Here is a 23,707-nt window from a genome sequence, read left to right as displayed (position 1 = left end):
CGAGGAGCAAAGGCCATAAACCAAAACACAAGAAGTTCCACCTCAACATGAGAATTTCCTTAGGCTGAGGGTGGCAGAGCCCTGCAACAGCTGCCCAGGGAGGGCATGGAGTCTCGGGGGACATTCAAGCATTACCTGGACGTGTTCCTGTGTCACCTGCTCTGGGTGACCCTGCCTTGGCAGGGGGCTGGGCTGGATGATCTCCAGAGGTTCCTTCCAACCCCAACACGTCTGTCATTGTGTGATTTTCTTTTTAATATTGCTGGAATATTGCCTCAGTCTTTGATTAGATTTAAAAATACTTTTTTTTCCCCCATGGTGGCTTTCCTCAGTTCATAAGCTAACTAAACCCACAGCAGTCACATGACTTGGATGAATAATACTACTCAAGTAATTGCTGAGTAACAAAATGAACTTGCTGCCAACACAGAGTAGAAAATATGGAGTTCAGTTGTACAACCAGGATAGTTATTACCCCATGGATTTCGGTCCAGAGACTTCAGAAGGTCCCATTTTACTTGCCTGCACTATTGATCTTGGTGCTGACAATTGCCTGGTTAATCAATCTGAATGGACATTCAACTGGCATCTTCTATCTTCTTTCCTGACAAGCGCTGTTGCTACTACCCCATTTTAGATTACAGCTGCGAGTAAAAATTTATAAATATTAAACATATATGATCTAAACTGCAGCCTACTTCTGATAGTAATAACTAAGGGGTTTTTTCACATAGGAATGGAACTGCAGAGAACTCCGCGCTAGTTCTTCAATGCTGCTTAGAAGACAGCAAAGAACAGATTTGTGCCTGTGTGTCCCCATCGTTTATTTCTGAAAGCACGAAGGTTTCTTTGGCCCTTTCCGCCTCCCCTCAGCCCAGGGTGCGGTGTTCACTGCCCTGCTGCGATGGAAGCCCGCGGGGGAGGCAGGTCCCTGCGCACCCCTGCCCTCTGTGCGGGCTGCGGCGGCACCACTGCATTTATTCTCCACACACACGGAGCCCTCCCGCGGCCCGGCCTCGGCACCACTGCATTTATTCTCCACACACACGGAGCCCTCCGGCGGCCCGGCCTCGGCACCACTGCATTTATTCTCCACACACACGGAGCTCTCCCGCGGCCCGGCCTCGGCACCACTGCATTTATTCTCCACACACACGGAGCCCTCCCGCGGCCCGGCCTCGGCACCACTGCATTTATTCTCCACACACACGGAGCCCTCCCGCGGCCCGGCCTCGGCACCACTGCATTTATTCTCCACAGTCACGGAGCCCTCCCGCGGCCTGGCCTCGGCACCACTGCATTTATTCTCCACAGTCACGGAGCCCTCCCGCGGCCTGGCCTCGGCACCACTGCATTTATTCTCCACACACACGGAGCCCTCCCGCGGCCCGGCCTCGGCACCACTGCATTTATTCTCCACAGTCACGGAGCCCTCCCGCGGCCTGGCCTCGGCACCACTGCATTTATTCTCCACACACAGGGAGCTCTCCGGCGGCCCGGCCTCGGCACCACTGCATTTATTCTCCACAGTCACGGAGCCCTCCCGCGGCCCGGCCTCGGCGCCCTAACATGGCGGGCGGGCCCCGCGGTCACGTGGGGCCGGCGCGGTGACGCCGGGGCCCCGTGAGCGGAAGTTGTCGGGGAGGCGGAAGCGAGCGCGGGAGGCGGCGGGGCCCATTAAAGCCGACGAGGCGGGCGGGGGGCGCAGCGATCGGGGTCGGGCCGCGGCGGCAGCACCAGGTGAGCCCGGCGGCACCGCGGGTCCGCGCGCTGCTTACGGGGATGGGGGGGCGGCCTCGCCCCGGGCCGGGGGAGCCGCTCGCGGCCCCTCCCCGGCACCGGGGGGCCCGCGGCGGAGGCGGCGCTGTCTCGGTGCTCCCGGCCGGCTTTGCACCGGGGCCCGGCTCGTTTGCCCGCCCCGAGGCGGGCCCAGGCGGCCGCGCTGCCGGCGCTGAGCTCCCTGGAGCCGGGCCCGGCTCTGCCCTCGGGACAATACGGGGGGGTCTCCCCGGGACGGGGCTCGTCCCCGAGGGCCTTTCCCAGGATGCGCGTTTCGCCGGGCCTTTGTGGAGCCTCCGCTGCCGAGAGGCTCGGGGAGGCCCGAGCGATGCCTCCCGGGGAGGGAGCGCATTGTCTGTGCCGTGCGGGGCGGCTGTAGCTCCTCGCGGAGCCCGAGGAGGCTTCGGGGTAGCCGGTGGCCGAAGGAGGGCCGGGGCTGTGGGGGGGACGGTGAAACGCTGCTCGGGGGGTCGGCGGGGAGCGCTTTTAACATGAACCGGCAGCCCCGGGAGCAATGAAGCTGGCCAGAGAGGTGGCCGAGGAGACTGGCAGTTATTGCGAAAGTAGCTGTCGGTGTGTGCAAAGCCTGAGTCAGTTCTAGAGCTGTTAGAGTGGACGTTAGAAGTGCTTTTGTCTGTAAGTGTATAATATGGTAAATTAAGTGATAGATGCGTTATTAGTTTCCATCTATATAGAGAGAGACTAATAAATATGGAAATGCCTGATGGTTGTACTTAAGACAATTGCACTCCCTGTAAATAGAGGGCTTATTTAAGTAGTAAAAACGGCTGTCTTCATCTGAAGTAGGATAGGTAACCTCAGCATCAAATGTGTGTCTCACCTAGTACTCTCCGCCTTTTGTTCTCAAAGCTGGAAATTTCAGCATTATCTCCTGGAAAACTGCAAATGTTTGCTGATAAGCAGAGCTGTTGTGGTCTGTGTGTATGAGGTTTTTATATGTAAACCGAGAACACATGACAGAATGAAGTCCCCCCCAGCTGTTACCAAGCTGTTCTTTGTCTGACACTTGCCTGCATGGAGCCTTTAAGCTTTCAGTACTTGGCACTGGCTGGCCAGTTTTGGCCTGTGCCTAACAGTCTGTATCCATGTGGGTATTTGGTTTGGGGAAGTGGAGAATTCTCTCTTTAGGGGAATGGTATATAAGTAGCTGTGCCACAGTGTTTGGCTGGCTGTGACTTGAAGGCTGTGGTGGTACCAATGGCGTGTGAATAGTAGCTGCAGCCTGGCTATGGTTCCAGTAGAACCAGGCTGCTGGAGTCAGTGTACCCTGCTCTCTCAGGAGTGGAATTTGAGGTTAAAGTGGGTGGAGTAATTTGAATATTCCTTGTTAAATAATCAAGGCTTCGTTGCTGTACTTACTCAGGAAGAACAAGTATACTTTTCTTTCCCCCTCTCCCTTGTGACTCCCAACAGCTGACTGAACACATGACTTGCCCTCCATGCACTAATGAGTGGACCCACCATGCCTGCCTGGCCCGAGTCCTCAGAATTAAAGCAGCTCTAGTACTGTTAACTTTCAAGCACTGCCTTTTTTGTTTGTTTGGGGTGTATGTTTGTTTGTTTTGGATTTTTTTCTTTGCTCTTTGTGCTGTTATATTAATATCCCATGTCTGTTGTAGAAAAGCTGTTATGGGGCTAATCTGACCCCTCAATAAGGAAGATTTCTGAAATCTCATAGCAGTTTCTTGCTCTCCCAACCTGTAGTGTGCAGTATAACTGATAAGATGGAAGGGAATAGCTGTGTTAGATGTTCTTCTTCCCTGTGGTGTCATGCGGTGGTCCCTGTCCTCAAACTCAATTACTCTCATAATAGCTCAGCATAGAATCACAGAATATTCCGAGTTGGAAGGGACACACAAGGATCATAGAAGTTCAATTCCTGGCCCTGTACAGGACACCCCCACATGTGCCTAAGAGTGTTCAAGTGCTCTTGAGCTCTGGCAGGCTTATGGCCATGGCCACATCCCTGGGGAGCCTGTTCCAGTGCCCAGCCACCCTTTTGGTGAAGAACTTTTTCCCTACAGCCAGCCTAAACCTGCTTTGACAAAGCTTCATGCTGTTTTCTTTATCCTGTCACTGGTCACCAGAGTGAAGAGGTGGGGAACAGGACACCCTGAGTTGTACCTTCAGGGTGACAAGTTAAGAATTTAAATAAATGTGTTGCAGAGTCTGCACTACAGACATCCTGGCCCTCCTGTCAAAGCTAGGGAATCCAACTCTTTGAGTAGCACAGACACGTTAGAACATTGATAGATCCTCAACTGAAAGTGTAAAATGTACCTCTGCTCCGAAGTGACCTGGGAAAGATACAACTTTGCTTAGTTTGCTTATCAAAATGAAGGCTTGTGAGCAGGAGGGTTACCAGATTTATTGTCTGCAGCACTTTCTTAAAGCTCGTGTTTTAAGACACTTGTGTTGGATTGTGACACTTGTGTTGGTTGTGATAATTACCTGTTGGAGCAAATCTCTGGCAAAGTTTGTCCTTGAGGAAACATGACAATTACCATCAAACCATCTGTGCAAAACTATAAATAGCTCTGTCTCTAACATGTATGGGATTTTGGTCCGACTTCTGTGTGAAAATGAGACTGCTTTATGCAGAACTTAACATTTAGCTGTAAACAAAATTGGCTGTGCTTGGTAAGGGTGTGTTTTTAAGTGCTGCATTGTGAGAGAAGGTTTGCAGGTACCTGGCTCGAGAATAAGGGCTATGCACTTAGATGTTTGTGTTCTCTGAAACTGTTGGATGATGTGGGCTCACAAGTACTTATTGTTGCATGTCCCTGCCTTCAGAATGCAGCGATTTTGTTAGTGACTGAAGTAAACTGAACCTTTGTGAAATAAGTGCAGGACCCTCACCTTGCACATGTCCAGTGTTTCCTTCTGTCTTCTGGCTTCTCCTTGGCTGTGACCTGACCTGCTCTGAAGTCCCTGTTACTGGGCCCTGATGGACCTAAGATTCCCTTGCAGAGCTGTAGAGTAATTTAAAGATTGTTGCCTCCACAGAAGGTAGTCCAGCTAAGACCTTACCTAAATGCTGAACTTGGTTGGGCACTAGCATGTGCTGCTTGTCTGGCGGCAATCTTGCATCCTTCAGATGCTGAAGTACTTCATTCTTGCACAGCATTGTCTTGATAATTGCAATTTAATTGCCTGATGAGTTAGAGTTGAGTTGGCTTCCCTCCGCAGCTTCCTAAAATGATCTTTTGTAGTTGCTGTGTAACAGTCTGCCTTCAGATATAGCTGTGACCGGAGATTGTGAGGATAAAAGTGTCCCTCTCTGCAGCATCGGTCCAAACACGAGCTGTGCATCTCAAAACAGAATTAGATATAGATAATTAATTGAAAGACAATAGTTAATACACCATGCTTATTTGTTCAGTGAGGGGCTTGATTGAAGGTCCCATTTCTCTTTAAATGCACCTTGAATAAAGCTTGCAAATGAGCGTCCAAGGTCAGGAGCTGCTCACGTGCTGCTCAGAAATAGCAGGTGCTGAAGGGATATCCCTGTGTCACTTGGTTCCCCTCTGGCTCCTGGTGTGCTTGTTGCTTTTGCTCTCTGTTGGTAGGGATGCAGCTCTCGAGCCCAGCGTGCTGCTGCATTTTGTGCTGGCGGAGATCTGCCCTGGTGATGTCATCGCTGCTGTGAGCGCTGCTCCTGCGAGGCTGCTCCTCCTCTCCGATGCCAGCAACCAGCGCTCTGTCTGTGGGGGAAGCTTTGTCAACACTGCTCTTGCTACCTCATGGTCAATGACCCTGGGAAGGGAGGCAGGCTCATCAAGGCCACTGAAGTGTGTGGATTTGCAGCTTATCTCCAGTAGCCTTGACTTCTCTTGCCAGGAAACCTGTTATTGAGGCCATAGCTGTCTTCCTAGGGCAGTGAAGCTTCAGGACGGGGTGTGCTGCCTTTGAGATGGGATTGAAGTGTAAACCTGTGGCACAGATTTCTATCTGTATGATTTAAAGGCACTTGATACACAGTGAGTGATTTGCTCTTTCTTCTCCATAACCACTTGAAATGACAATTTAAGGTGACTAATTGTGTCTAACTGTACTTGCATGAGTTTCAAGCAGAAATTGTTAAATGAAATTTAGTAGATCCTCTTAATGTCAATTTAAAAACCCAGTATTTTTCTTGAGTCTGTCCTATATACTGTAACTTTGGTCGTTTGAGAGACAAGGTGGATTAGTGAAGTGGTGGACAAAAGTGGAGGCCAGTAACTGGAGCTGTCTTCAGAGCCAGCCTGCCTGGAGTACTTGGACCTTGGTTACTGGGCTACCAGTTTATCTAACAAGTCTCTGCTGAGCCCTTGAACTCTTTCCAGCTGGAAGCAGAATCCTCTTCAAAGTAACCTGTCTAGTGCTTGTCTCGCTCAAGTGGGCTGAGTCACTCGGCTCCCAGACATGGGTAATGATATCTGGAGTCCAAACTGGCACAGCGGTGGCATTGTCTTGAGCATGAGCAGTGAGAGGGTTTTAGCTGAGACATGCCTGGGCCTGAATCTTTTCCCCTGCCTAACAAGATGCCATTTGCCCACAGAGTTCTCCTAACCTCACCATGCAAGTGAGGTTTTCATTGGACCTTTGTGGAGCTTCATTAAGAGAATAGGTGAAGTGGTAAAGTATTGATGCAGGATCTGTGCAAGAGATATGAGGGTATGAAGTATGAGTGTGAAACTGAGTATCCACAGCACAAATTCCTTGTTAGTCATTGACTCAGCTGTCATGGCAAGCTACCTGTTGCACTCCCATCCTGGTACTGAAATACTTGTCCTTCCTGCTCTGCAAACCACATTAGCATAGTATTGAGTGTGTGTAGGATCAAGAGTTCTGCTCACAGATCAAGGTGTAGTTCTTAGATTACAACCTGTCCCTAGAGAAAGCTTTCTCTCTAGAAGACTCATTACTGAGAACAGGACCTCCTGGAAGGTGTAGTAATGCTTTTGCCATTAGTGTTGATCTGGTGCTTCCCTACATCTGCTAGTCTGCTAGTAGGATCTCCCATCAGTATTTGTCCTTTCTCCTCTATCAGGCTTCTTATGTTGCAAGAAACACAATATTCACTCTCAGATCTGGGTATCAGGTGTAAGTTGCAGCCTCTGGCAAACCTCCTAAGGGTCTGTCATTTGACTTGGTCAAAGTCTCCTTTTAGTCTCTTGTTTCCTGTCCAGCTTCTAGGAATTCTGGCAGTCAGGAGTGGATAAACAAGGCTTGTTTACCACTGCCAAGGTCTAAGATCTGTGTTTTGCTTACCAATGCAGAAGTTATCTATGTGTGTTTCTGAAACTGAAAGCATCACAGGAATCTGTGAAAATTTAAACTGTAGTCAAAACTAGAAATTAATCTGAGCACTTAAAAAATACTGTCAGATATGGTAAAAATCTAACAACTCAACTGTTTGTCAGTGGCCTGGCTAACTTTGAATATTTTGAATTGGACAGCCTTATCTTCTGGACACATAGATTAAAACCCAGCTGCTGCCTCTGGCACTGTGTTTGTTTTATAGAAAGGGAGTTGTCACTCAGGGTATGGCCTGATGTGAGAACTGTGCCAGGCTCTCGATATTTGTGTCAGGGTTACTAAAACTGTTGGGTGGCTCCACTAGCTGGGTGCTTTGTGCCAAAAGGCCAACAAACACCACTGTATAAACGGGGCTGTGTGAGCACTCTAGCTGTGTTCCAGTTAATTCAAGATTTATTTTACTGATTGGACAGCTGTCCACCAAGGAGGCCGTCGTGGTAGAGGCATCATGGAAGCTGTGCTGGTGTAGCTGCAGTGCTTTGCGTAGGCAAGGCCCTTAGTCAAGACACATGGCTTGTTGCCTAGTGTCTCCCAGCAGCCAGCTATGTGCTCAACTCTCCTCCCACATCCTGAGATTGTCTCCCCCAGGGCAGAATAGGGGAAGTTAAGCTTGCTCTGATAAAGGGGGAGGGGTGTTAAAGCAAGCATGCCTTTTCTTGTTTTATCCTTGGGGGAAATCTGCTGGGAACTACCTGAAATCCTGTAGGATTTAACAGGGGAACTGCTTCTCACAGGAAGATAGGGGCACAGCAATACTGAATCTTGAGTGACATGACATTCTTGACATGGTTTGAGCCTCCAAAAGAGGGTAGCAGAAGATCTTGGGACACTTGCTATCAGTCTGTTAGGGTATGTGTGCCCGATCCTGAGAGGATATTTTGTGGTGTAAGGGCCATTTAGCTGCTGGAGGAATCAGTGGACTAAAACTTAATGACTGGAAATGTCCAGCTTTCAGTGAAGCTTCTAGGTTTGTCTTTCTTGTTAAGATGTCTTCCTACAAGCAAAAGACTGCTACTTCAGCAGCCCTGGCTTGCTTTCTGGGAATCCTGGTCTTGTTAGTGTGTAGCATTTAGCTTCAAAAGGATCTTTGTGGCCTCTTCTCCTGCCATAGCTGCAGTCTCATACCTGCTACCCTCTGTGGAGATGATGGGAGTCATCCTCAGGTTGTCGAGGAGCAAAGTGATCCACCCAAGGTGGCTGCCCAGCACAGCTGGCTGTGTCCCTTGGGACATTTTCTTCACTCCCTTCCTTTTGTCCTTTGCTGAGTGTGATTATCACCTGGAAGATCTACATGTGCTCCTGTGATTTTAGGCTGAGTAGCAGTCTGGGTGTTGTACTCTTCCTGTAGACAGCAAGAAATGTCCTCCAGACCTTTCCCACTGCTCTTAAGCACACTGTTGGTCTGATTGAACGTGGAAAAACATATGCTGTGGTTCTGTAGGCAAATGCATTTTCATGCTTGTTTTGCTTCCACTTGCAAACCATGTAGTCAGATCAACGTGATGGCTCCTCACGAGGTGGTTGTTGTGATATCTAAACCAGTAGAAATCAGATCAGTTTTTGGCATTAGGGGTGGGGTCTAGTCCTATGTAGTTTGGCCTTTATATGGTAGGGTCACAATTAATTATGGCAGCTGTACAGTCAAAACCTTGTTCAGATCCATGGCTAGTATTTCAACTTTGTGCAGCATAGAACAACTCTCATCTGGAGAAATGCCAGGAGGTGTAACAGGCCTGTGAATCAGTGAGGCTTGGACTGAAGAGCTTGCCTTTGAAGAGCCTAACTGATCAGATGCATCAGTGTCTCTCAGGAATGCAGCACTCTCCAAATCTCAGTCCTGATGGAGCCGTAGCTGAGCTGGGACCTCAGGCAGGACAGACCCCTTCTCATGTGCAAGTCCTGCAATTTCATTGCAGACATGGCTACTACCAGTGGCATTGCTTCTGCCTTGCCTGTGTTGTCTGGACTCTGGCAAGCTGGATGTTGGCATGTCTCCTTCCAGTGAGCTCTGAGTCCTTGCCCACATAAGGGATGTGTGATAGAGCCTTCAGCTGAGGATTGAGGGGATGTCTGAGGCAAGCTAAAACCTTATTACCACTGATAAGAGTGTCTAACCTGGCACTGGAGCTTCCTTGATCACGCCAGGAATCTGTTATGCTCAAAACTGTTCCAAAGTTTCTGTTTCCCAGCTGGGCTTTCTGCCTGTTTCTCCAAGCTGCATGTTGCCCATCATTCTCTTCCTTTAGCACTGTACTGTCTTAAGAGCATCTTACCCGTGATCAGGATGCAGCAGAGTAATTGTGTAGGCCTGGTGTCAGCTCCATCTGGGAGCTACTTCAGACCATGTCAGTTGGCTTTTAGCACCGTGTCACACTGCTTTGGTGCCTGTGTTGAAGCAGACAATCAACAGAACTTGAAGCTATGTGGCTGAGCTGCTATTGCTGGTTCCTAATCTTCATTCAGTTCTAGAGCAGCTGCTCCAGCACTGGTGGCTGCAACTCTGCCCTCAAATGGAGGTGGAAACATACTGCAGACAGATGTAGTCTAAAAAGCTAATTCCTCTGGGACACTGAACCATGTTCTAAGATTCGATTTTGCTCTGAACTATGTCATTGTGCTAGCAGGCATCTAAAGCTCCAGGCTGTGCTTCAAGAAGGTGAAGCTTTTGGCATAGGACTCCCAGATGGGGGTGGGATATACTGGACAGTGTATTTACACCTGACAGCTTGCAATATAATGTTTTACACAAGGTATCAAAAATTAAGTTGTAGCTGAGGCTTCCAGCTCCATGAACAGAGGTAATTTTTGCCTCACAGGGCTGTCTGGGAAAGGTACCAACTGGACAGAAGCCTGGTCTTGGTCTCAGCTGCCTGCTGAGCTGCTCCTCTTGAGGAGGGAATGAGGAGCTGTGCTTTAGCTTTTGGCTGGGTACCAGCAGGAGGGAATATATTGGTTAGAACAGCAGCATAAACGTGTTGGGAAGAAGGAGGTGGAAATCAGTTTTTAGATGCTACTGTAGAACAGCAGCTAGAGTGTACCCTTCAGCAAAGCTGTCACAGGAATATCTTGCCAGCTGCTTTTGGTATGGGCTGTACCTGAACTGACTGCTTGCTCCATGGTGCATCTGTGAGGCCTGAGGGCACCTCTGATTGTATGGACTGTAGGAGCCCATTGCCCACAAAAACAACCTATTTACAGGGAGTAGTTCTTGCAAGTTGTCAGCCCAAATTACAAGATGTTCCTGATTTCCTTTTTAGACACAGCACGTGTCCCCACTAAATGTGAGGCTTTTCTCGATGGTATTTTCCAGTGAGCTGGGAAAGCTGAGTTCCTGATACTCCTGTTGTGGGAGTGGAAGAGAGTAGTGTCCTGCTTGTGCAGCCTTTGTCAGTGCAAGACTCAACCTGCTATTATAACTTCCTATGCCTCTGTAGTAGTGCTCAGTGTGAGGATGCTGGATACATGTTCCACCTGTAGAACACCCAGGTTTGGTAAGGAAAATATGCAGACTCTGTAGCAGTCAAAAACATCAAAGGCAGCTGTATTTCTAGTTTCTTCCTTGAAGGCAGCTTGGCATCTCTTAAGCCATGTTGATATGAAATTAATAGCCCCTGCTGATTGTCTTCTAGCTACTCTTGTGCTTTTGCCCAGCTGAAAAGACAGGACTTGTTGTGTCAATCTTGGGAGAATGCAAGTGATGTGTTAAATGTTGGTATCAGTTGGTCTCAGATTTGTGTTGAACTGTTGAGGCAGTCACTTGTAGCTTTGTACTGGTTGACACCTTGTTAGCAATGTCTGTCTGACCAGCCAGTGGGAACTAAGCTGTTGTTAAATTGTAACTGGTAAAGCTTGTTCAGCCCCATCTGGGGCTCTGCTGCAGTTAGAGTTTGAGGCTTCAATACAAAGTCTCTGGACTGCTCAGACGCTGCAACCAGGAACTGTGACTCTGATTAACTAATGGCAGTAACAGGCTATGCCTTTCCTCAGGATGAAGCCTTGCTTTTTCAGAGAAGCTAAAAAATTGGAGCAAATTCATGTATCTACTCAAAGGTTTAGCTAAAGCATGGCAAGGTACAGTGTGACCATGGGGCAAGTGATATGTGCCAGACTGTTTGGTGTGTTTGGTCCTCTAAAAACAGGGTAAACTTTCAGTGGCCATCTCATTTCAGTGGCTGAAGATCTAAGCAGACATAAGCCCTTGAGATGCCAAATGTGCTAGGGAACTTGATACTTTTGAGAGGGAACTGGTTCAGTCTGACTGAGCTGGTCCTGAATAATATTTCTAGCTTCAGTTTCCTTGAAGAAATGCTGAACCCAGTGAGGGAGGAGGGAGGGAATAAAAATAGTTCTCTGTAGTACAGAGACATCCATGCAAGAGAACAGTGAGTAGAGGTGCTGTTTCTGTGTCAAAAGTGCACTTGGCTGCATTTTGGGACACTTTTCCCACATTTCAGGACAGAAGGTTCTTCCAGAGCCCAAGGGTAGAGCTCTTGTCTGGTCTCTGTGGTGAGCATGCTGTCATGTGTGGTAGCCCCTAATGGAGACCTGATCTGTCCACATCACCTTGTTTGTGGTGGGTGTTTTTGCTAAACGTCCTGTGCTATAGTGGGAAAGTGGAAGCTCTGCTTATCAGCCATGGCACCCAGAACAGAGCTGCAGTGCTTCAGGTTCAAATATACCTTTTTGTGGGACACCTGCTTGCTCTTCTGCTGCCTGCTGGGACAGGGAGCAAAACTAGGCATCCATAACTGTGAGTTTAGATGTGCTCAATGCCTGCTGCCCTACCACTTTGTGCCTTGTTGGTGTGGTGTTAAATATTCCTGGCAGAGGACACAAGGCAAGATGTGCTGTCCAGCATCCTCACTTCAGTGCTGTGCTGGTTGCTAGCAGAAGGTGCAGGTGGCAGGCTGATAGCTGTAGTAACAGGCAGCTCCTGGTCAAACATTCCAGCCTCTATAGACATGTTAGGATTGTGATTCCAACTGTTCAGTAGCAAAGCTGAAACAGTAAAGACTGCTCAGCAGCTTCAAAACTGGTATGGGTATGCTGCTGCTTAGGGAGCCTTGTCTTCCAGGGAGGTGAGATTCCCCTAGGGCTGGATGCTTTTACACTGAAACTGTCCTTGAGCAACTTAGAATATTCCTTTTGCAAGGCCTGCTTCTGTTAAAGCATAGCTAATCTGAGGTCTGGTGAGCCATCAATGCAAACTACTACTGTTCCTTGCTTGTGCCAACCCAATTAATATTAAAATGCCTGCATTGTGACTTGACACGTGAACATCTCTAAGGAATTCGTAACCCTCCATTTCTGCTTGGAGTTAAAGCAGCTGTCTTAATATAGCAAGGGAAAGGACAGTTGTAATGTACTCTGAAGCAACAAGGAAAACCTAATTAGACTTGGCTTTATTTGGTCTTGCATCTGAGCTGTAGTGCTGTGAAGCTTCATAGGATGGGTTTTGACTCTTCCTTTCAGATTAGCTAAACTGAATACTTGCAAGTTAGGTGTTAGCAATTATCCCTTGCTACTCCTGCAGGTGAGTGTTAAAGGTACTAACAGTATTGTGGGACAGAGTGTGCTATACCAGCTTAATTTCTTGAGGGTCAGCATATCATTAATGGCTTCTTTGCTTAGAGGATAGGCTTTAAAAATGGAATGGAAGGTTTCTTATCCTGTGTTAGAGACAGCTGTGTCATTTCTTTGGCACCAGTTAAGCCAGGAGGAGGAAAGATGCTGATGATCAGCCCTTGGCTGATGTGGAGTGTCTGGTGGCTCCTGAGCAGGGCTGGCTGGGTGTGCTGCTGTGGGCTGTGTTCTGAACAGTCATGCAGATGACCTTGCTCAAAAAGATTGCATGCAGTGTGAAACAGAGCTGAGTCTTGGATCAAATCTTAACAAACAAGTTTTTCTTTGTGATACCTCTGAAAAAGGAAGTGTTTGTTCAGAAGTGCCCCCGGGACTGGACACAAGCCCCATGTGAGCTCTCACACTGCCATCTGAAGGGTGTGTGCCTCAACAGGGTGCTGCTCTGGAGTAATTGTGTCAAATACCATGAGGAAAGACAAGCTGCATTATATAGTGAAAAACAGTCTTAGTGCTGAGTCAGTGGGATCCCAGCCTATCTCAACTCAACCATTTTTTACAGGACCTGAAGATGTGTTTCCTTGTTGTACTGGGCAAGGAATAACTCTGAAGTGTTGGTCTGCTTATACCTGCAATAGAAGATTGTTAAAGAGGGCTTGGCCCATCAACTGATTGGGCTTCAAGGCAGTATCAGTCAAGCCTGGTAGAACAAGGGTGTGAGGCTGGGCAGTGTCCACTGCTGGTCCCTGGCAGGGCTGCAGTTCCTCACTGCCTCATGGCCCACACCAAATACGAAGCTGCAGCGGCGCTTCCTGTGCTATGGCTCACATCCGTTGCATGACCTGGGATGGAAGCTGAATGTCTCACCTGCCTGGTGTTGATGGGGCAGTGACAGCCCTTCACACTGCTGGGTAGCCTGTCAGCTATGACAAGAAGGCGGTGTCAGCTCTGACTCAGCCTGACTTCCCATGTCTGCAGGTGGCTGCTCAGCTGAGTTACTTCTAAGGTAATGAATCTTGACAGAGCAGTTTTCCCTCCCCTCATAGTGGAACTTCAGGCTATGTTGAACTTGGGAGATAAGCATGCAGTGTGATTTAGTGTTGCAATTTAGGGCTCTGCAAATCCCTCCCTAAGCATGAGAACTAATGCCAGCTTGTCCAAAGCTGCTTCAAATACCAAGAGGCAGTGAGCTGCAGCAGCAAGTGATATTGGAAATACTCTGAGGAAAATAGAAGCAGTTCCCAGAAGCATGTTGGGTTCTGGCACAGCCACTTCTGGGTGAGTTGTTTTCCTCTGTCCTGAGGAAATCAGGTGACTTGCACTGGACCTGAACCTATGCAGATGTTTTTCATGACAGTTCGGTGTACACAGCTATCTTTAAGCTGTTTTAAAGCTCTGTTCACTTGTTTCTTGCTCCATCTGGGCTGCTTGTGCTGCACAAGTCTCTGGCTTGGCTGGCAAAAGTGTCCCTTGTGTGCTTTGTGAACACGGGAGGTGCAGGCTTGAAGAGGTTTCTGTGGTCTGTTCTACCCATAGAGTTCTATAGGGGAGACAAGCTATGGTGTGTGCATCTTGGCAAGAGCAGAAGCAGAGCTAAATGTTGGTGTTGCTGACAACTTTCAGCTGGCTCTGTCTTGGCGAGCATAGCTGGGCTGTCAGTTGGATCAGTGAACAGTGCAGTCCACTGGAAAAGAGAGGTGTTGACACTTGGAGAAACTCATGTTTCTGAGTTTCATGGAGCATGTCCTCCACATGCTCTCTGGCATGTGGTAACACCCATCTGAGGGTGGCATGAGCCCTGTGGGTGACCTGTCACTGCTGCTCGCTCCTCAGCACTGAGTCCTGTTCAGGTTATCTCAAGGATATCATGAGGTTATGCAGGAAAAAAACCCAGAAGGGCCAAAGCCCAACTAGAACTTAATCTGGCTACTGCTGTAAAAGACAACAAAATGTGGTTTTATACATTAGCAACAAAAGGGGAGCTAAGAGGAATCCCCATCCTTTATCAGATGTGGAGGGAAACATAGTGATAAAGGATGAGGAAAAGGCCTGCTACATGACTTAGACACACACTCAAGACTTGGTGGCTTTGTGGGTGGGTACTGAGGGAACTGGTGGAAGTGCTCCCTGAGCCCCTTTCAATCCAGCAGTCATGGCTCCCTGGGGAGGTCCCAGTGACTGGAAATTAGCAAATGAAATGTCCATCTACAGGAAGGGTCAGAAGGAGGATCTGTGGAAGGCCTGGTAGTCTGTCCTTGGTGCCAGAGAAAGTTATGGAGCAGATACCTTGAATGCCACCATGCAACATGTACAGGACACGGGGGATCAGGCCCAGTGAGCATGGGTTTAGGAAAGGCAGGTCCTGCTTGACCAACCTTGTCTCCTATACACTCCTGCTTAGTGTATCAGTGAAAGGTTGTGGATGTGGTCTGTCTGGATTTTAGTACAGCCTTTGACACTATTTCCCACAGCATTCTCCTGAAGAAGCAGGCTGCTCATGGCTTGGACGAGTGCACTGTCTGCTGGATAAAAAAGTGGCTGGATGACTGTGCCCGGAGAGTGGTGGGTAATGAAAGTCCATCCAGCTGGCAGCTGGTCACCAGTGCTGTTCCCCTGGGATCAGTGCTAGGGCCATTCTTATTTAATGTCTTTATCAATGCTCTGGGTGAGGGGATGGAGGGCACCCTCAGTAAATTTGCAGATGACTCCAAGTTAGGTGGGAGTGTTGATCTGCTGGAGGGTAGGAGGGCTCTGCAGAGGGATCTGGACAGGCTGGGTCAATGGGCCAAGGCCAGTGGTGTGAGGTTCAACAAGGTAAAGATGGATCCTGCCTTTGGGTCACAACAACCCCCTGCAACTCCAGGCTGGGGGCAGAGTGGCTGGAAAGCTGCATGGCAGGAAAAGATCTGGGCATGCTGGTTGACAGCAGCTGAACATGAGCCCAGCTGAGCCCAGGTGGCCAAGTAGGCCAGTGGCATCCTGGCTGTGTCAGCAATAGGGTGGCCAGCAGGACCAGGGCAGTGATTGTCCCCCTGTACTGGGCACTGTTGAGGCCACAGCTCAAATCCTGGGTCAGTTTTGGGCTCCTCACTACACAAAGACATTGAGGTGCTGGAGTGTGTCCAGAGGAGGGCAAGGGAGCTGGGGAAGGGGCTGGAGCACAAGTCTCCTTGGCACTAGCTGGGGGTGTTTAGCCTGGAGAAGAGGAGGCTCGGGGGAACCTCATGGATCTGCAACACCTGAAAGGAGATTATAGCCAGATGTGGGGGTCAGTCTCTTCTCCCAGGTGTAACAAGTGACAGGACAAGAGGAAGCAGCCTCAAGTTGTGCTTGGGAAGGTTTAGATTGTATATTAAGGAAAATTTCTTCACTAAAAGCACTGTCGAGCACCAGAATGGGCTGCCTAGGTCAGTGGTGGAATCACCATCCTGGAGGTTTTTAAAAGCCGTGTAGCTGTGGCACTGAGGGACATGAGTTAGTGGTGGTTTGGCAGTGCTGGGCTAATGGTTGGACTTGGTGATCTTAGAGGCCTTTCCCAACCTAAACAACCTTGTGACTGTGAGGTGGGTGCAGTCCAAAAAGGTGTAGCTGTATGTGCATCACTACAGTGGCTGCAGGGGTGCTCCTTCAGCTTCTGCAGCATTCACTGACAGCAAAGGCTAAAGCACTTCATGTCTTCTAACCCTCAAAGCTCGAGATGATTAAGATCTTTTGCAACTGGACTGCATCTAGTGAGAGGCTTTTACAGCTTGAAGCCTCCTGTAGTAGTGGTGTGAAATGGGTGTAGTTATCTAGCACCTTAGGCTGTTGTGTATCCCAGGAAGCACATAAGGCTCAAGCTGCTTGAAGACATAAATCCCTGTTGTAGAAGCAAAGGCCTCCTTAGCTGTGAAATCAGGAATAGCTCCTGAAGAGTAGGAGTTATGTGCTATAATGAATGTGGTATAGCAGGATGGGAATTTTAGGGTAAGCAAGTCCATAAATAAGGGCTTAATACCAAGGCCTGTTGTCAAGGATCTTCTATAGCCATCTTGTGCTACTCTTGCTGTACTGAACCTGCAGGGCTCTTTCAGGAAAGCCAAGTCCTTGTGTTGTGGAGCAGGTCATTACCAGAAGAGGGTCTGTGATCTGATCCAGCACATAAGAGTGGCTGGCTCACCCCCTCTGAAGAGGTGTGGAGCAGGGCCTCAGGGTAGGAGGGGTGTGCTCAGCCACTGGACAGACCCTGTACTTGCTCTCACCATGCTAAAGAATATCCAGAAGTGTATTCAGGCCTGCTGCAGCTGATGAACTTGTAGCTGCCTCACTGGTCTGAAGGAGACCTGGGAGCAGATGAGTATGGAACTCTGAAGCTCAGCTCTCTCTTTAATTGGATGGACCATTAGTGGCCAGTTTAGAGCCTCCTGCCTATGAAGTTTTTCAGTTGCAGGATGCAACTGAACAAACAAGCCATCATCTAATGGAGTAGATGACCATCAGTATGTCAGAATGTTGAGGTTTGTCACTGTAACCTTATTACACCAAAGCTGAGGTGGCAGTAGTCAGCTTCCTGTGCCCTCAGAGAAACCACAGTCTGGTAGCAGTTTGCTTTGTAATTCAGCTGCCCTTTGTGGCTGTTGCAGCTGCTTCAACCACAGCATGTCCTTGGGATTTGGTTCTTTCACAAAGCACAGCTGCTGGAGAAAGCTACCACTTCTCCAAGCTCATGATGGAGGAAACACTGTTTTTGTTTGTTTGTTTGTTTGTTTTTTGGTGTTTTTTTTTTTTTTTTTTAGTTTTTGTTTGTTTGTTTTTGTTTTGTTTTTTTTTTCCCTGGGAAACTGCTGAACAGCACAAAAAAGCTTGAGTGTGGTATTAGACACGTGCCTGCTTAGCCCTCACTTTGTGGCATGTGTAAGAATTACTAGTCTGTGTTGGGAGCTGGTATGATTTACTGCACTGCCTCAAGTCAAGGGAGATGGCCTGGGCTAGTCTATCTACCAAATGGCCTGGAAATGGGATCCACAAGGGTCTTGGTATAGTAAATGACAAGTGCTCAGCTCATCTACCTCTTGGTATTAAATTGCCACTACTGGTCTGACATGGCCCAGCCTGTGTAGTGGGCAGACACCTGGTCAGTGCTGGGTGTAGCCTTGAATTGGAGTCTGGTTTCAGGAGTGCTGGGCCCTGCCTGTCAGTGGCTCCTTGCTGGGAGTCCGGTTTCTCAGACTCCCAAACTTGCTGCTTGCTTTCTTGAGGAATGACATACTAATGGTTTGGGATGGGATTGTTCTTCCTTTCTAGTGTGAAAGATGACTTCTAGGAAGAAAGTGTTACTGAAAGTCATCATCCTTGGAGACTCTGGGTAAGTAGAAGAGCCTTTAAGATGCTAATCTGTATCTGGCAGAGCAGTGCTCTTGACTAGTGGGAGCTTGGATGCACTGTAAGAAATCAGCAGTGCTGGGAGGAGATATTTTAAAGCCCGTGCTAGCTGTGTTACCTCAGGTCTAAGAACTCTTCACTGCCCTCTGTTTTGAATGTGTCCCTGCAGTTTCCTATCTTGAGGTCCTGCCACAATATTAAATGGGGAAAATGTGGTGGGCAGATCACTGGAGTAGCAGAGTGGAATAGCCTTCTGCAAGGAGGACATGTGTTGTTGGAATGAGCGTTAAACTTAAAAATAAAATAAAAAACCCCAAAACAACAAGTAAACATTCTTAGGTAACTTCCTAAAATTCTGTCTCTGTCAGAGACATAGTCTGTACTGAGCCATCTGCTTTGCTTCTCTGGGCTAGCTGGAGCACACCCCTTGGAGTGAAAGGCTTTGCTCTGTGCTCTCAGCAAGGAGTCTGCTCTGCTGTCACAGGTTCCTTGCTGTGCAGGCTGTAACCTGATTCCCATGACATAAGGCTTATTTATACTGCTGTCCCCAGCAAGCTGTTATTCAGGGAGTGTTTCTCAGCCACACAGAGGCATGTGAGCCTCTAAGCTTGCTCTCTGGGGAGGATCTCCACCTCTGGGTGCCTAGCAGATGTGTTTGTAAGCTGTTGCCATCTGAGAGTGTCTGGTTTTCCCCCTCCTCCTTCTGCAGAGGCTGAAGATTACCGTTTGTGATGGGTTTCTCTGAAGCACTTCATCTTCCAAAATTGCCTTCATGGTCATAATGTGATGTGTGTTCCTTACAAAGGATCAGATTAGTGCTGGGGAAGTGAGGTTTCTCAGGATGTAATCCTTTGTATCCTTGGGTACCTAATGCTATCCTTGGGTACCTAATGCTCTTACTCAGCTGGTGCCTCAGCATCTCTTGGTATGCAAGCCCCTACTAGCAGAGGTGGGTGCTTTTTCCCTGGGTGAAAAGCCAAGAGGTTATGGGCAATGAAGGGCATTGGACTGTTCTCTTCAGGGTGGTTAACTCAAACATTGTTGTAGAAACAGCCTACTAAGTCTTTCTTTTTTGTGTTCCTGTGCAGGGTGGGAAAGACATCGCTCATGAACCAGTATGTGAACAAGAAATTCAGTAACCAGTACAAGGCTACGATAGGTGCAGACTTCCTGACAAAAGAGGTGATGGTGGATGACAGGCTAGTGACAATGCAGGTAAGGAGGGACTCTGCTCCCTGCTGCAAGGGGTGCCATTACCCCATTTGTGTCGAAGCATCTGCTCCGGTGTAGCCCAGACTGGTGTAGGGGTCAGTGTACTGGGTGTGACTCTTGTTTGCACTGAACTTCTGTTAGACATTAGTGCCTCTGGGCTTCTCTACAAATTTTTGCATGGGCTGAACAAGAGAATGCAAAGATTAATCTGGGTTCAGCTAACAGCAGTGTTGCTAGGCCCTGTTTTAAAAAACCTGGATTTGGTACTGTCAGTAAACTAGATCTTGTTAGAAAGATTCACTTCCCTAGTGTCCAAGAACTGGAAAGGACTCCCTAGGTCAACCATTCGTGTCACCCCAAGTCCTGTGGGTGTTAACCTGCCAGCCTGCTTATGTCTCTGGTATCTGCAGCTTTCATCTCTCCATGGTGAAACTGACTGCAAGGCAGCAAAAGCTGCAGCCATCAGAGGAGTGTTTGAACTCTGCTGGTATCCAGGTACATACAGGTACTGCAGGCAGGTCACCTGCTGACCCTAATACCCTAGTTCTGCTTGCCCAGGACAAGGATATGTCCCTGGCTGAGGCTGAACACAAAAAGGGTCAACTATCTTTAGAAGGTGTTTCTGGCTCTTGATGCTTAGTGCCTACAGAAATCCCCAAGCCTGCAGGTGCTGCTATCTGCCTAGCTGGGGACTATATGTGCCTAGTGGGGAGTTTTGGAATTAATGCCCTAATTGCAGACTGACTGTGTCAGAGTAGAACTGGCTTATCTGCCCTGTCTTTTGCTCCAGATATGGGATACAGCAGGCCAAGAACGATTTCAGTCTCTGGGAGTTGCCTTCTACAGGGGAGCAGATTGCTGTGTGCTGGTATTTGATGTCACGGCTCCCAACACGTTCAAAACCCTAGACAGCTGGAGGGATGAATTCCTCATTCAGGCCAGTCCAAGGGATCCTGAGAATTTTCCTTTTGTTGTGCTGGGAAACAAGATTGACCTAGAAAACAGACAAGTGAGTACTGGGACTTACTAACCTCCTCTTAAGGAATTGCTGGAGTGGGAGACCTTGTAGAAACACAGGAGGGTTACCTGAGAAACGGGAGTGGGAGGTGCCTGAGAGTGGCTCAGATGTTGTCTGCCACCGGAGAAGGGTTTCTCCTGCCTGGAGAGGTCAGACCCCTGTGCACAGCATGCTCCTGCCCACTGGTGGAAGGATTGCAGCAGCTTCCTGGGGAGATGCAAGGAGAGGAGCTGCTTCTCCTCCCCCAGATGTGCCGAGCAGCTCCTATGGGAGCAAGCCAGTGCTCTGTGGTCTCATTGCCCTTGGGCATGGTCCTCCTTGCCCTGGGGCTGGGTCTGTCAGGTGATGGGAAGTGGACTCCTGTTTTCTGTTTCAAGGCTGTGGGTTTGATGAGGTCAGAGCTGCTCTGGTTGGATATGAGGGATTTCTGGCCTTGCCCTGAAAATAAAACCCCTCCCTGCATAGCAGAAGGTAGTGATGCTGTTCTCTGTCCACCCAGGTCACCACAAAACGGGCACAAGCCTGGTGCTACAGTAAAAACAACATCCCCTACTTTGAAACCAGTGCCAAGGAGGCCATTAATGTGGAACAAGCTTTCCAGACGATTGCACGAAATGCACTTAAACAGGTAGGGAGGGGGGCAGTGTGCAGCCCTGCCCCTGTGCTGTGGGCAGCCTGGGGCTCACCCCCAGCCTTCCCCAGCTCCTTGCATGCAGGAAACTGTCTGCAGAGCTGTGGCATTAACTCCTCCTTCTCTCCCACTAGGAAACCGAAGTGGAACTTTACAATGAATTCCCTGAACCCATCAAACTAGACAAGACTGACCGAGCAAAGGCTTCTGCGGAGAGCTGCAGCTGCTGAGGGGAGTGGGAGGGGTTGAGCACAGTCCTTCACAAACAAATATCACACTTAGGCCTTCAAACACACAGCCCCTCTTCTGTGTTTAAAATGAAATTACAAAAAAAAATTGCATCTCCAGCTGCCAAAATCCACCCATCTCTCATGAGCATCTGAGTCCTGCACTTCAGAGCTCACGTCCCCACACCATCCACATCACACTTCATGGTAACAGACCTTTCTCTTAGTTTAAAATGGAAACTGTTATGTATGTTTGGAACTGAATCTAATTCCAGGTGTCCAATGGAGAGAAACTGTTTACAGGTAATCTGTGTAACAAGTTACATACATTTTTAACTGTCCTGTGTTTTCCCCTGTGAAGGCTGCAATTGGAAAGGCTGATTACCCATAGTTCATTGCAAGCTCAGCACTCAGTCAGACTAGGTTGAGTTTTGTATGTATCTCTGTTAATGCTTGTTACTTTTAACTAATCAGATCTTTTTACAGTATCCATGTATTATGTAATGCTTCTTTAGGAAAAATCTTATAGTACATGTTAATATATGCAACCAATTAAAAATGTATAAATTAGTGTAAAATTCCTGAATTACATGTTCAAGTACTGAAACACAGGTTGTGTAGAAAGTGAGGAGGACACTTGTGACCTGCGGCGTGCTAGCAACACAGAGTCCAGATAGAGGCAGTATTCTGTACAGTAGAGATGAACTATGTAAGCCTTCTTGTTTTGAGGCCAAAAAGGCTTCATCTTCTGGAAAAATCTGTCTGGCTTCCTTGTATCTAAATTCTCAGATTTGCATAACAGCATTGATATGCACACTGGATTATTGGATTTAAAATTAAATACAGCTATGAAATGACCTCATTTGTTCACCTCCCCTACTGCTTAATTCCTGCCATCCTGGAGCAAGCATGAGGAGCCAGAGCTGGGGTGTGCCTGTGGCTCTTTGTGCTGTGGAAGGAGCTCCTCTCCCACTTGGGGTGTGGTAGCTGTTTCCTGATGAATGACCTGGACTACAAATCTTCCCTTTCTTCTTACTGACTGCTAATCTGGATTTTTGGTATGGAAAAACTTGGCAATCTAGTCCCTTTCCTCTCTTCCTTTCTTCCTGGTATTTGTTCTTGCATTTGTAGCTTGCTTAAATGGAGCCCTTCTACCTGTTTTCCAGAGGTCTACATTCTAGTACGTAGGCTGAGCTCTTATGTAAAGAAACAAACATGATGCCAATAAACTTAACAAGAACAAACCTTCTTGTTTACTCCTGTTTCTGACTCTTTTTTTCCTCCACTAACATGCTTTCTTTCCTCTGTCTAGTCACCATTCCAGCAAGCCTCAATGCCTGCTAACTGAAGGGCATTTCTGCTTCTTCCTTACTATAAACTTTGTGCCTTCCAGCTTGGTTTTTGAGAGTGGGGTGAACCAGCCCTGCTTGCTTGGCTGGGGCACTGCTAGAGAGTTACCCCTCTGCTTCTCTGGAATCTGCTTGCAGGGGCAGGAATGATGCTGGGATCAGATCCCTCAGTGAGTACAGTCCTTCAGCCCTGTTCTGGGCATATGTCCTGGACACCCTTTGTGTTTTGGGACAGGCTGTTAAAGCTCTTGCTGCCTTCCCCTTGGAGGGCTTGTGTGAGCAGAGCAGGCTCAGCCCTTCCTGCTCACCAGCAAGGCTGGCCTGGAATTCCTTGGAGTGAGTTGAGGGCCTTTCCGTGGTCCAGCCTAGTCAAAGTTAAGCCTTTAATTTCTAGATGCTGTGTATGACCCTCTGCTTGTACTCACCAAGGCTGAGCTGACAACTGTACCCAGAGGAAGATGGAAAGCAGTGAAATGAGGGCAGTTATTTCAAGAGCTTTCTAACAGTCTTTGTGCTCCATATCCTATTTTATAGTGCTGTCCTATCATACTTTTCTCACTTGACCAGGCTTTTGCTGTCCACATCAATCTCAAATAACTGCACTAGCAATGTGTCCTGGTGGGACCACTTTTCTGTCTTCATGCTTTTTGAAAGACTTGGACCTTCTGCTCATCTTCATTTAAAGTGTTGCTCTGCACTTGTTTTCTTTGGACACAGCTGGAATGTGGAGAAAGCCAAGTTGGGGGAGGGGGGGAACAGTAACCCTGAAGTTCATGGGGGAAAGGAGATGGTCTGAACTTTGCAGCCCTCTGCCTGGTCTTGGGTGGTGGAGCTGAGGCTGCAAGGGCTGTGGCTGAGCCTTCAAGTGACCCTGTGTTTAATGTCTTTCCAGTCAGATAAACTGGCAATAACCCAAGGCAGAGGGTGAGTGCTCCAGCTGGGGTCGGACAGCTGTGGGGTCCTTGCCACAGGATGTTATGGATGCTTCAGGGGAGGGGAGGATTCCATTTGCAACCTACATATCAATGTTTTTACAGGTGGGAGTACACACAAGTGTACAAAAACCAGTACAGGAGGCAAGCAGCATGGGAATTGGTGCCCTGCTGTTACACTCAGGGGTGGTGTTGCAGATGGGGACTGGTGTTCTGCATGAATCACTGTCATCACTGTGGTCCGGAGAATCCTGGGCCTGGAGAAGCCAGCTGCAGGGAACACACACACTTAAAAC

At 48.4% G+C, this 23,707-nt stretch overlaps 1 protein-coding gene across 1 annotated transcript; it reads left to right on the top strand.

Moving 5' to 3' along the window:
* The first annotated feature begins 1,644 nt into the window (after positions 1-1,644).
* RAB7A (RAB7A, member RAS oncogene family) lies at positions 1,645-22,374 on the top strand. Its single transcript, XM_068201921.1, has 6 exons — positions 1,645-1,740; positions 17,965-18,025; positions 19,131-19,257; positions 20,045-20,263; positions 20,772-20,900; positions 21,038-22,374. Exons 2-6 carry the CDS (start codon positions 17,973-17,975, stop codon positions 21,131-21,133), a joined length of 624 nt encoding a protein of 207 aa, XP_068058022.1. The 5' UTR covers positions 1,645-1,740; positions 17,965-17,972; the 3' UTR covers positions 21,134-22,374.
* The last annotated feature ends 1,333 nt before the right edge of the window (positions 22,375-23,707 follow it).

This window comes from Anomalospiza imberbis, chromosome 11, assembly GCF_031753505.1.
Source record: "Anomalospiza imberbis isolate Cuckoo-Finch-1a 21T00152 chromosome 11, ASM3175350v1, whole genome shotgun sequence".
Taxonomy (NCBI): domain Eukaryota; kingdom Metazoa; phylum Chordata; class Aves; order Passeriformes; family Viduidae; genus Anomalospiza; species Anomalospiza imberbis.
Note: the sequence above shows the minus strand (reverse complement) of the source record. Positions and strands in the feature narration are given on the sequence as shown.

Excerpts from the sequence above, each read along its gene's own strand:
- RAB7A (XM_068201921.1), top strand. The coding sequence starts at position 17,973 with ATGACTTCTAGGAAGAAAGTGTTACTGAAAGTCATCATCCTTGGAGAC. Across the intron at positions 19,258-20,044 it reads ACAGGCTAGTGACAATGCAG|ATATGGGATACAGCAGGCCA; the intron begins GTAAGGAGGGAC and ends CTTTTGCTCCAG. Across the intron at positions 20,264-20,771 it reads TTGACCTAGAAAACAGACAA|GTCACCACAAAACGGGCACA; the intron begins GTGAGTACTGGG and ends CTGTCCACCCAG.